The 13,032-nt window shown below is 40.3% G+C and overlaps 1 protein-coding gene across 1 annotated transcript in view; it reads left to right on the top strand.

Annotated features, from left to right (window-relative positions):
- The window catches only part of ptprt (protein tyrosine phosphatase receptor type T), a 336,883-nt gene that overhangs the window by 78,150 nt on the left and 245,701 nt on the right, over nucleotides 1-13,032 (top strand). The window contains exons 3-7 of the mRNA XM_084543813.1: nucleotides 4,591-4,751; nucleotides 6,070-6,180; nucleotides 8,545-8,626; nucleotides 10,051-10,166; nucleotides 12,082-12,256. Of these exons, the coding sequence (XP_084399939.1) occupies nucleotides 4,591-4,751; nucleotides 6,070-6,180; nucleotides 8,545-8,626; nucleotides 10,051-10,166; nucleotides 12,082-12,256 (645 nt within the window). The remainder of the gene's footprint in view (nucleotides 1-4,590; nucleotides 4,752-6,069; nucleotides 6,181-8,544; nucleotides 8,627-10,050; nucleotides 10,167-12,081; nucleotides 12,257-13,032) is intronic.

The following is a 13,032-nucleotide window of genomic DNA, read 5'->3' as shown; positions in this document are numbered from 1 at the left end:
GCACAGAGACATGTACATTTACATTCTTGTCTTCTAAACACAAGCAGAGAATCAATTATTTCAAATGGATTCTACTGATTTAGGCGTCTGATTAATGTCTTGTGTAGTTATAGCAAGCTAAGTGCTCATTTAACTGTGTTTTACCAGCTCTTTATGCGTGGAAGGGCTACATTTCAGCAAATCAGTACATACAGTATTTGCTTTAAGACATTCTTATAATGACTGTAATCACATGAGACGATGAGAAGACCTTCAGCCTGTGCTCTTTTTAGTTAGAAACACTGATTCAGGAATGCAGGAAACGCGTTTTACAAGACAGACAAGAAAGAAGACGCTGTTCTTCTAGAAAAACGAGGGAGCTTCCGAGATTACAGCTGAAAGCAGATGGAATAAATTCGAAGGCTAATAATGACTCACAGTCTACGGTTTACATTGTAAGCCATTAGCTGTATTTCTTACCCTAACAGGCCAGAAATATAGGGCTATTTCTGGGAAACTATTATCAACTGGGCAAATATTGTCAAATCGTGTATTTACTAAAAATACTAAAATAGTTAAATAATACATTTGTAATAGATGTTTACAACATTTAAAACACTTAAAATGTTCCAAGTACCAATCTTCCACCTGTTTTACTGTTGCGCTGCATGACGGTTATTGATCTGATAAACTATCTTTGAAACAAGCAACTCATTGTTACAGTACCAGAGCTGTAGCTGACCACGTAACTGTACAGAACATTTATAGCTCACATTCTCAAGGCTTTGGCAGCTCAAACAGTGTTTGTTGTGTAATTGTACTGAAGCTGTCCACCCCCTACACAGTATATCAGGATGTTCAGAAATGTTCTACTAGTCCAGTTGCCTTCCTTTGGATATACCATGACCTGGATGACTGAAAACCTTCACAGACAAGCATATCATGATCTCTGAATTATATGTGCATCTGAAACTCGAAACTTTAGTGTTTGACATGACAATCGAAGCTTATATTTTCAAAAGCTCGAGCAAAAGTGGTGTTTTGTTTTTTAAATCACACAATTTTATTCACATTTTTTAAGTTTATTAAGTCAATGAAGGGTTTGTGAAGCTGTAGTATCTATCTTGGCAAAACTCCCTGCTGATTTCTCTAATGTCTGACCGCTTGTCCTGTGAAGGGTCGCCGGGGGGCTGGAGCCTATCCCAGCTGTCATCGGGCGAGAGGCGGGGTACACCCTGGACAGGTCGCCAGTCTATTGCAATTTAGAATCACCAATTAAGTGAGAGGAAGCTGGAGTACCCGGAGAGAACCCAACCAGACACAGGGAGAACATGCAAACTTCACACAGAAAGGCCCCAGTCGGCCTGGATTCGAACCTTAAGTGAAGAACAATAGGACATATTTTACACTGTGTATAAAAATTCTATCTTAGTGCCTCGCTTTGCTAGTGGAGAGAATGTAGGCGTGAAATCACGCTTTTGCCGTCGTGAGAGATGCACTGTATTTTGAACCTGTTCAGCACTGAACAGATCAGCACCACTGCGCAGATCCACCACCACGGCGGGGTTTAAAAGCTTTGCTCAAAGGCACCGCGGCAGCCGAGAGTCACAGCGGAGGGCCCTGCTGCCCCTTGATGTCTGTCGCTTTGGAAAAAACAGAAAAGTCTCAAATTCTCAACAGCATTCGCGAAAAACAACTGGTCTCGCGTGGCAACATGTGCTGGAACGTTTGTCTCACTGAGTTAACCCAGTTATTTTGGTGTATGTGTGTGTTGACACGGTAGACGGACTCATCAGTTTTTCTCAAGTTAACAGATTGTTCCTCTCTGACCTCACACCTGGGAAACAAGTGAAACGATGGCTGTGTGCATTTGACATCGTGTGTCGCTGTGTGTCTGCTACTGCGTGTGAGACTGAGCGTGATTGAGTGATAGCATGTTTGTCCGTGTGTTAGTGATATTTCACTGTAGGAAAATGGGTCGTTGAATGTGTAGTCGCAAGCTTGCCGTTGCATTACTACAACATTGTTCCGAACGTGTGAAAGTTTCCTTGGGCGTGTTTTTGTGCGTACGTTGTAACACCTCTGCCTCCTGCACAGAGACAGTTGTGAGAAAAGTCTCCAGGTAACGTCACATCACACGAAATTCTGGTTGTGTCAGGTTGATTTGAGTCAACATTATTTAAAAAAAAAAGAAAAAAAAAAAAAAGAATAACTCCCCTTGCAAAGAACTTTGTTTGGCATCAAAGAACAGAAAAATAAAGCTTATGAATTTGGAGAACTGTGAAGTGAGTGAGTGCAAGGACGTGTGCCTTTGTGCTTTGTGTGTAGGTATGAATAGGAAATGTAATCAGGCCCAGTTCCCTGTGAACAGACTTGGTTGGATTACTTTAACACACACGCACAGACGAGAACGCACACATTTTTACTTCAGTAAAAACACATTGTCCTCATCTGCCAGGCAATATCAAGACAAACAGACTCACACTCAGACTCTCACAGCTCTGCTGCATAATCAGTCACCTTAAACCAAAGTAGATCTGATGGATTAAATATATTCTAGCCACCTGCGTGCAAGATTGTGGTTATCCAGTTTCTTATTGCGTCCCAAAACAGTCACGCACATAAACTACCCGACCAACCGCAAGGATGCGTCTTTGTGTGCATATGACCTGTTCCCAGAGTCATACTGTGAGGACAAAGCGGTCATCCTCTCATTAGAACAGTTATTTAGGGGTTCATACTGGTTGTTTTTGTTAATAGTTAAATTAGCATTGAGTTAAATCTATGGTAAGCCTTCCAGGTATTAATGTAAGTCAGGACAATGTTCTCACAAGTCCAGTTTTCTTGCTTCTTCTGCACAATCAGTTCCCTTCAAAAGTCAATGCATTGCCCTTTAAAATCAAAATGCCAAGATAGCCAGGCACAGTTTACAGCAAATCAAATCAGTAGTATAATAAATAGATTCTATTTTACTTTTTTCTTGTAAAATTTCATCTGATTATTTGTTCTCATTTGTACAGGAGTAAACAAGGTTTGCTGCTCAACTAGATTTTTCAAACTAGCAAATTAGGCTGCAGAAAATTATTATTTAATGCACACAGTCAAGACACAATTAAAAACGGGCAAAATGTATGCAGAGTGAAGAATCCTAATATTTTCTCAAGTTTCTGGCCAATGCGCACAGTTTCTCTTTTTCATTCTGCATTAATTCAGTACACATTCACACATTTGCAGTAGAGCGAGCGTGCACACACAGACACTGTTAGGACCTCGCAGTCACACCTGCCTGATTCACTATCTCTCCTTTTCCGTTCTCCGGCCAAATAGTCTTTCAGTCACTCCTAACTCTCAGTCCAGCTGATGGCAGTCGGCCAAATGGAGTCGGCCGACCCATAAAAGCTCCATCCTGTGCCATAAAGCAGAGACTAAAACACACTTAAACCTCAAATTGACAGAGAGAGTGTGTTTTACGTCTTGGTTCGGAACCCCCGGGGTGTGGACACATTAAGACATTGATGTAAGGTTCTGGAGAATTAAAGAGCTTGAGGTCTTTTAGCTTCTTTTTTTTTTATTTTTTCTGCATAAAGCATCTGGTGGGTGCAGCACAGCAGCACACCAGTTATTAATAGTCGGTATTTATCTGTCTGAAAAGCTGAAATGAATATTCGTCAGTCAGGAACACGCTTACCTTTAATGCAGTAGAAATGCTGGCATGGAAACTGGTTTGACCTTTGTACGTGCTTCAGAACAGAAAACAAGCAAAAACGCTGTGGAGTTTTGCAACTTTCTCATTAGTGGCGCAGAATGGCGAGAAGAAACAAACTGTATAAGTGAGCAAATTCTGTTCAGCAACAATCTGCTTTTCAAGTTAGATTTTCTTGTCATTTTTGTTCTAGAACACAACAAAAGAACAAAAGACTTTAGCAGCATACAAACTATATGATCCTTTCCACTGTAGATCAAATATTTTTTTTTATCATTTTACACTGATCTCTCAAACAACATGCTTCACTAGTTTGATTGAAATATTGCAAAGGGATATGTGACGTTCTCAGATGATGTTAATGAGGAGTTAACAAATAATGGTAAATTACATCCTAATGCTTAATTGGGCGTGTATGTGGCTTACTCCGTCACTACAGATCTTTAGCATTTACATGCCCCCCCATTGGCATTGTCAGCGGGATGATAATAAAGTTGATTTAAACATGGTTTGGATAAATGTCAGCGTTGTACTGTAACTGCAAGGCATGCCACTGCCTGACATTGATTTTGTCCTTTGCTTATGTCGCAAGGACATGCGTGATATATGACAAATCTAAGTGCCTGCGTGGAGCGCATCTGCATCTGCACTCATTTTGCAGCGTATAATGGAGCAGAGTAATATGACTACTGAGTGCTAAAGCTTTCTGGAACTTTGCTAAAATGACATAAAACAATGGAAACCAGAAGAAACCAGTTGTTGGCCGGTTATTGCTTGATTCATCATATCACTTGATTCATTCAATGCTGCATACATGAACTGTTGGAATTCTGTGCTACTGATCAATGAGCAGTAATGATCAATTTTAAACCTGCGTGGCCTTCATCTTCCCGTATGTGTTTCCATAGGTTCCTTCATGGTGGTGAATGCGTCAGGCCGTGCGTCAGGGCAGAAGGCTCACCTGTACATGCCCACCCTGAAGGAGAATGACACCCACTGCATCGACTTCCTTTACTCTCTATCCAGCCGGGACGGAGCCAGCCCAGGCACACTCAACGTCTATATCAAGGTGGGTAAGAGAGAGAGAGTGAATGACAGGGAGGGATAGACTGACAGATGGAGGGGCTGATGGACTGAACGGGTAAACAAATAGACCTCTGTTCACTGTCGAGGAGGGATGATGTTAGCCCTGGGGCATTGAGTATTTATGTAGGTGTTTGTGAGTGAGGGGGGATGAGAACGAGTGACTGATAGCTAGGTAAACAGACAGCCAACATCTATTCTCTTTAAGGAGGGATCAAGTTTAGGTACACAGCATTTGATCAGATTGGTTCTGTGTATGTATTTTTAACTCCGCTTTACCATTGTTTAAGGTTTTACACAACCAATGGAGACAAAATTGGATTAAAAGATTCCCTATAATGAGAGCAATAAGCAAACAAACTCTAGGAAAAGGGACCCTGAGTGACTGCTCCCTTATAGGTGTACTGTACATGGACTGTGCCCTCTGTGTTACTGAGAAGAAGTAGATTTGGACCTGTAAGTGAGAAAAAAAAACTGGTAGACTATGCAGAGATGGATGAAATGAGTGAAAAGACATGACATGAAGACACCAATGAGGATCTGCAAGTGAATGAGTAAGCATAGTACAAAAATGCTAAGGAGGTTTTAGGATGAATTGAACGAATGAAGACTAATGAATGAACTGAAAGCAAGGTGGAAAAATGTCAGAGACTCTTGACTGAGGGGTGTTTGGAGGTAATGTGGTCAGAGGCTAACAAACAACAATGCCTGCAATGTCCCTGACATAGGCTACTACTCATCATCTCATTTAAAACTTGAAATCAGATACAACTAATATTGTTTATATAAAGAAACACACCTAGTTCCAAGCATGACTTACATGTAAAGATGAAAGAACCCATTGGACATCACCCATAGGATACTTTGGTCCACCTGTCACCCATTTGGCATTGCCTACCTCTGTCTACCTGCTGGCTAGTCCAACAACGGTGGAAAACGAGTGCTGCTGAGGCAGGAGGATGACTCCTAGGTAGACAGCTAGCCTGAGACCACACCCACCTGCCTCTTAAAGCAGACAGGGTCTTAATTTTGCAAAATGTTAAATTCTACTATAGTTTAGACAAGTAAGTTAGTTAAAATATTTAGTTTTTTGATACCTTGCTGTAAACAAAAAGATTTCTGCTGTAAAGTCGGACATTTTAACATGGAGGTCTGTGGGAATCTGTGTTAGTTGCATTTTTGGAAGGATACCGCTCGATTTGAATTTGCAACATTCTCAGTTTTACTTCTGCAGGTGTCCTTTTATTCTTTCCATCCATTAAATCTCTTGTCATTATATTGTCTTTTGCACTGCGCGCCTGCAGGTGAATGGAGGTGCTCAGGGTAACCCGGTGTGGAACGCCTCTGATACCGTCACTGAAGGCTGGGTGAAGGCTGAGCTGGCCATTTCCACTTTCTGGCCTAACTCCTATCAGGTACTACACATCCACGCATGACTTATTTTTTCTGGTTATACTGGCGTGAGGATCAATTATTTAAAGTACTGCAACAGGACAACATGATACACGAACAATAATAACCACTGATATAGTAATAGTAGTAGGCTCCATTAAAATAGAGAAAAAATGGTCATGCAATCCACATTTTTTGTGGTAATTTTGTCTATCATATATGAGAAGAGAATGAGGAAAAGATTAAATTCCTCATTTAGTTTGTCTCAGATCTATAATTACCCTAGATGATGTCATGTATCAGCGTGGGTCAGTATCTGATATTTCATCCGTACCGTCTGTGCTATATATATATATATTTTTTATTGCTGTCGTTTCTCAGAAGTAGTGAGCAGCAGTGATCATCAGACTTCGAATGCTGGGAGATCTGACTCAGGCAGAGACACTCAAACACATACTTACAGAAAATGTTTAGCTAATATGGTGTGCGAGCGAACAATTTACATCTGGCTGCTAAGTTAGCTGTTCATAATTTGAGCATTAATCCACTAATGATACAAACTACCACTTTAACAGAATGAGCTACATGAAGTTAAAGGAATTTCCTTTATAACAATGGCAATATGGCTTCGGTGCTACATGCTAATGGTGCTAAATGCTAAAGTATGACTTGAGGGATAGGGCTTTTTCACAACATGTTATGTAAGAATAGCACATGCTTAAGATAACATAACCCTGTTCTATTCAATTCCCCCTTAAACTCATTTCAGTTATTTCACATGTCAAAATTGCTCCTCTGACAGAAGATTGATAATGCTCATGGCTCAGCATAGTATATGTGATCACTGGTTGGAGTTGAGTTTCATCAATTGTGAGATGACCAAGAAATATGGTGTATTTCTTAAAACTGCAAGTGGAAAATGTCAATGCCATTTAATGATTCTGTTTGTGCATATGCATGTTTCTGTGTGAGTGTGTGTGTGTGTGTTGGTGTGTTAATGGTACATAGACAAACCCTGCTGTGCTGTTATATTGAGGTAACACAAAGGCAACTGTGTTTTATCTAATGACTGAGTTGAGCACACTAAATGAAGGCACCCCTGTGTTGCAGACACAGATACAAGGCACAATAGTAACCACGGTGAATTAAATGTTTGTGTGTCTCTCTCTAATGGGGAGTCACCTCCCATGGAGATATTTTCTGTTTCTAAAAGGACAAACACATTGTCATATTAAAGTGCAGACTTCTGCAAGACTCTACGGGCACAAATAAACTTTGAGGGCTGTCTTTCCTTTTGAATTGGTTAGTTTTGCACTCATAATGTGCATTTGTGGCTTAACTCAGTTCTGATCTGTGACTTTGCAAATATGGTCTGAACTGCAAAATAAGATATTTTTTAATGCAGTGGAAAAATCACAACCAAAACTTAGTATTACATGGCATCTAAAGTGGCAGAAAACTAAAACAAATGATCATCTTCAAGAAATAATGAGCAACTGCAACAACTACAATCATGCAACCAAAGTTGATTCATACATGTTTGTACTAGATATATGGGATATTTTGAAAATGAAGGTGTTGTCGGAAAATGGGACTAAGTGACCAGTTGTTATTCCAGTCAGAATAAATCAACGTGCTATCAGATTTCCAATTAACACGTAGCTGTGGCTGAAACTTACTGAGCACAAAATAAACAACATTGTCAAATTGCTGTTGTGACAAAAAAGCCGTGGAACTTGACATGCATGCCAGAGAGGGAGGATTTTTTTTTTTTTTGAAGGCACAGAAGAGAGCAAAGGCTTCCCAGATGTCTTTGGTATTCAGTCCGAGTCATTGCTCATACTGTTGAGGATTCTGACAAGTACAGCACAGAGGTGTGTGTGTGTTTCCTGTGTGTGTGTGTGTGTGGGTGGGTGGGTCAGGAGTGCATGGCCCCTTGACAGCCCTGCTGACTGCCTGTCACCCTGTGAGTGTCTGGAAGGTCTAAGGATAAACTCACTCATCTGATCGGGGAGAAATTGAGAATCACACAAAAGAGCAATTACAAGAACAATGGATTATAGAAAATGCACAGAGAAAGACAATGAAGGGAGATGGATAGGAGAGAAGACAATTACAGAAAAGGATGTTTAAATGAAGAAGACTGTAAGAAGGAGGGGCAGCATATGTGGTTGGCATAAGGATGTAGACAGAAGGGATGAAGTGAAAAGTGAAATAGTTGCTGACTTTTAATAGAAAATTCCCTGGGGGCCCCCACATGAGCTTCACAGAGATGCCAAGATGTTACAGTTTGTTGAAGAAAGAAAGTTTTTATTCCTGAGTTTCATTACGGTACTTTGATTACCTTAGAAAACTGTGGTTCAACATTTTCTTCCTTCCATTTTTAGGTAATATTCGAAGCAGTTTCGGTCCAAGGCCATCCAGGTTTCATCGCCATCGATGACATACGAGTTCTGGCTCACCCGTGCCGTAAGTGAGAGAGATTGTGCCTGTGTGTGTGTGTGTGTGTGTGTGTGTGTGTGTGTGTGTGTGTGTGTGTCGTAATGGTTGACCCTCCACAACTGTAGCCCCGCTGAGCATCATCTGTTTTATGGCTTCCTCACACTTGCACAAGCGCACGCACACAAACTCTGGGTAAAAGGACAGATTGTGAGGGCTGCAGACAGATTGCAGAGAGCCTGGAAGAAGGTCCAAACTCAGGGTCTTCATCACTCAAATCTGACAGAAACACTTTGCTTCACAAAACTCTGGACTGCTTACTGCAACACTCTGTGGCCTACTTCTTTCTCCCTGTCTGCTGCTCAGTGCTACTTTCCAACATTTTCACTGCCTTTTCTTTGTTTCCATTGTTTTAAATAGTTTAAAATCACTTTAAAAATCTGCATGAAATAATTGTATGAAGAATTTGACCAGAAGATTTCTTTGATTTACAGTATTTTCCTGTTTTATGTGTTCCTAGTTCTACCTGAAACTCTCTTCACTTTTCTTTCTCGCTCTCTTTATTTCTCTCTCTGTATCTTCTAGCATTTCCTTTTCTCTGAATGGCTAGCACAAAACACTTCACTTCATTTGTGCCAGACACTAATCCAATTATTCAAACGGGGATGAGTTGATGGCAGAAGACAAGCAGACATATTCACAATAGAAGAAAGAAAACAAACAAGAAAAACAAACAATCTGAGATGATATAAAGAGATAGAGCAGATAGAAAAGTACACAGATAATGAAAGAACCAACCTTTGTATGTCAGTCCTTGTCATTTGCGACAACCTGACCATTAGTGTCAGAGCAAATTATCGTTGTTAAATGATCGATGCATACTCCGTTAGGCTTATCTCTGTCTGCAGACAGTCAAAATGAAATTAACCAGTCACAGGCTGGTCTCAATGCCAGACCAAAGTCACCCAATGTCTGCCTGTCTGTCTCACAGACAGACTGCTCATCTGGTTTTCTCTGCTTTATTCCAGAAAACAGTATTAGGTTGTGTTCAAACTACATTACTTTTAGTGTGGGTTTGCCGGCAAGTTTTGTTTCTTATTATCAATTTGAACCCAATGTGAAATATTTAATAATAACATGGCTTCTTAGAGTAGCCTGCCATTTATTTTAAAAGATGATTATGCAACGTGTTGTAGTTCAGAAAGCCTGTCGACCCATTCAGACAGAATTAATTTAATCGAGGGATGTTTCTCAAGAGACTCATTAAAAAAATGTCCCTGCATGACCTGGTTCGTAAACTTTTTCAGACTACGTACATGTGATGTTTCCGACAAGATTAATTCACATTTAAAATAAAATACAGTTTATGCATGGGAGCTTGTGTATACGCTTTACTTTTACAGACAGTTTTACCTAAATATTTACGCAGTGTGCATTTGCTCTTTGCGTTGCAGGTAAAGCGCCTCACTTCCTGCGTCTTCAGAATGTGGAGGTGAACGTGGGTCAGAACGCTACATTTCAGTGTACTGCTGGAGGGAAGTGGTCTCAGCATGATAAACTCTGGTTACAGGTTAGTACCTCCATATCAGTAAATGTCACTGAACGATATCAGTAGGAAGTGTCCATGCGGTGCTTGTACTGTGGAAGGTCAGAATGCTATAAAAGTGCAAATCTGAGTTCAGTTTTTCACAAACTTTTAGTGTGTTTAATTACTGTGACATATCCCAGCGTGGTTTATTTGTATAGAAACTACAATTTATAGACACTGTACTGGAACTGTTCGCAGTGTTGGCATTATTGTATATTCACTGACACTGATAAAACAACAGGATGAGAAGATTATTCCATGTCTTATTCCATGGCCACTCATTGATAAAATAAAAGATGTGTTTGTTATAAGGTTTTTCTTAGTCTTAGCTTAATCAGTTAACCAGTTAACTCTGAAGACTCAGCTTAAATACAAATGATTTCAAGGGGACAATTTAAAAATGTCGACTCATCCTGCACTCAGGGCTGTATACTCCCATCCCTTCCCCTGTCGGTTTTAGCTCTCGGCTGGAACCTCTATGAGTGGTATGTCAGTGTGCAGAAAAAAAACAGCACTCCGCTAGCAGTTTCATGGGGACATTAACCCGATGTGTTGTTGTTACACTCGCTTTAAGTTCAAATTCAAAGTTTACCAGTGATTAGACTCTTTATTTGCCTTTACTCACCTAGAAAGCCAGTGTAACAAATGCAGTTATATATGTTTTTTTAAATGTGTCTGTGACAAACATCCCTAGCCATCCCAGCTCAATTTCAGGATTGATTAAAAGTCCTTGTTATACTTCGCATCAGTGACTCCGCCTCTAAACAAGTGACATGATTGTGTGTCTCCGTGTGTGTATATGTTGTGTGCAACAATGCCTATGCACTCATTCTGGGTTATTTTCATGTACATTGGCAAGCTTGTATGTTTTCACTGCACGTGAGTGTACACCTCTGAGAACGCTCCTGGGTACAGTAATGGCATTTGCAATTGAGAGCAGTGACCTTCCCGTATGGGGATCTGTTGGGAAAAGCTTGTTTCTCCAAATTGGCAGATAATACAGTGAAGTGGCAAAAAAATAAAAAACATCTGGTACTACGGATCAGATGCTGCATGATGGCAGTAATGTCTAAAGGATATCGTCAGAGATATATGAAGCGCTGTCTTTGGGATATAACTGTATAACAAAAAACCTAGAAAGAAAGCTAGATTGCGGTGTTTGGAAAAATACATGCTTGTCACACCAATCATGTCTACATTTGACTGTAAAATACAATTTACCAGTAATGATGTGGTTTTTAAGAGCTTCATTCATTCAAAAGTAAACACTGCCTCTGGACATAATCCAGCCAGCAATTATCTGGCACCTAAATGTAATTGGGAAAGAAATTTAGTTCTGTGGTAATGTAATGTTTAAGAGACTAGGGCAACTGGGGAGGTGTGACAAAGAGGTACTATCTTATGGATAGGATATTTTCTGAGAGTAACTCCGCTTTAATAAAAAAACGCTGTAACGTCAGTATAAATTAGACGAGGGGATTCAAGAGCCAAACGCTGCATCTAAAAGATTTTTTAAAATACTACATTAAAAATAAGATATTAGATACTATTGAGGTGAGGGATAGATGTCTCAGCCTGTAATATCTGTTCGGTAAAATGACAGAACATCTTTTCCATACCCTTTGTCACAGATGTCATAGAGCACAAAGTCATATAATATTTGTGTTTCATCACTTGATTGTTCAATGAGACCTTGATTTTCCTGAACAATCCTTTCGATTAGTGTTGCATTTGGCGAACAGAAGCTTTTCAGTATTTTACACCACAGTAAGGAGAAAGCAAACGGTACGAGACCATTAAGCAGAGCTTGTGTTTGGATAGCTCGGTCAGCATCAAAGAAAACATGCTACAATACTAGTGCCAGTAACCGACTGATCTTTATCTTGCCACCATGCAGCAGTGGAATGGCAAGGACACGGCATTGATGGTGACCAGGGTGGTCAACCACCGACGTTTCTCTGCCACTGTCAGCGTTGGCGACACATCACAGCGTAGCACCAGCCGCTATCGCTGTGTCATCCGATCAGACGGCGGGTCGGGGGTGTCCAACTACGCTGACCTCATTGTTAAAGGTACGTACAACATTTCATCTTGTCGCGCATGAACTACAAGTGGGTGGTAAACTTTCTGTCATTTAAAAGCAGAGGATTTGAGATGAATTTTAATAGGTGAAAGAAGAGCCTGACTTGTCAAACCTGATTAGTGTGGATGCATTAAAGTGGGACAGTGTCTTTAGAAAGTGAGAAACAAGCCCGGGTTTTTGGTTGTGTAGTGGTGTGTGTGTGTGTGTGTGTGTGTGTGTGTGTGTGTGGGTGGGGGTGTGTGTGTGTGTGTGTGTGTGGGTGTGTGTGTGTGTGTGTGTGTGTGTGTGTGTGTGTTTGGCTACTGCTCATTAGTGCTGTGAGAATGCTGAGGATGGAATACTGAACAGACTTCAGAATAGTGACTAGAACTCACAATGAGCCCTCTTTCACTCAATTTCTGTCAGTCTTTGTCTGTCTTTCAATTTATTTTCCTCACAATGTTTTTCAATTCATGTTACCTTCTTTTCACCAAAGCTTTAAAAACTATATCAACCATTTGTTTCTGTAGTTCCATTCATTTTCTAAATACTAACGTTTTAAGATGCTCATTTGTATAAAAAATATGTAAGAGTTTGACTTTCATAAACATTTCTCCTTGATGAAGCAAGTATATAGTTGTACATCGCTGCTCTCTTCCCAGCCATTGTTTTCTTTGTTTCACTCCTCCTCACCTCTTGTTTCCTCTGTCCCTGTTGCATTTTCCTGACAAATCCCCCTGTTTAGGAATAAAATATGAAAAATAAAATAAAATATGAAGGAATATC

This window comes from Chelon labrosus (assembly GCF_963514085.1).
Source record: "Chelon labrosus genome assembly, chromosome: 4".
In the NCBI taxonomy this organism is placed as follows: Eukaryota; Metazoa; Chordata; class Actinopteri; order Mugiliformes; family Mugilidae; genus Chelon; species Chelon labrosus.
The sequence above is the reverse complement of the archived record's forward strand: the minus strand, read 5'-3'. Positions and strand labels throughout refer to the sequence as shown.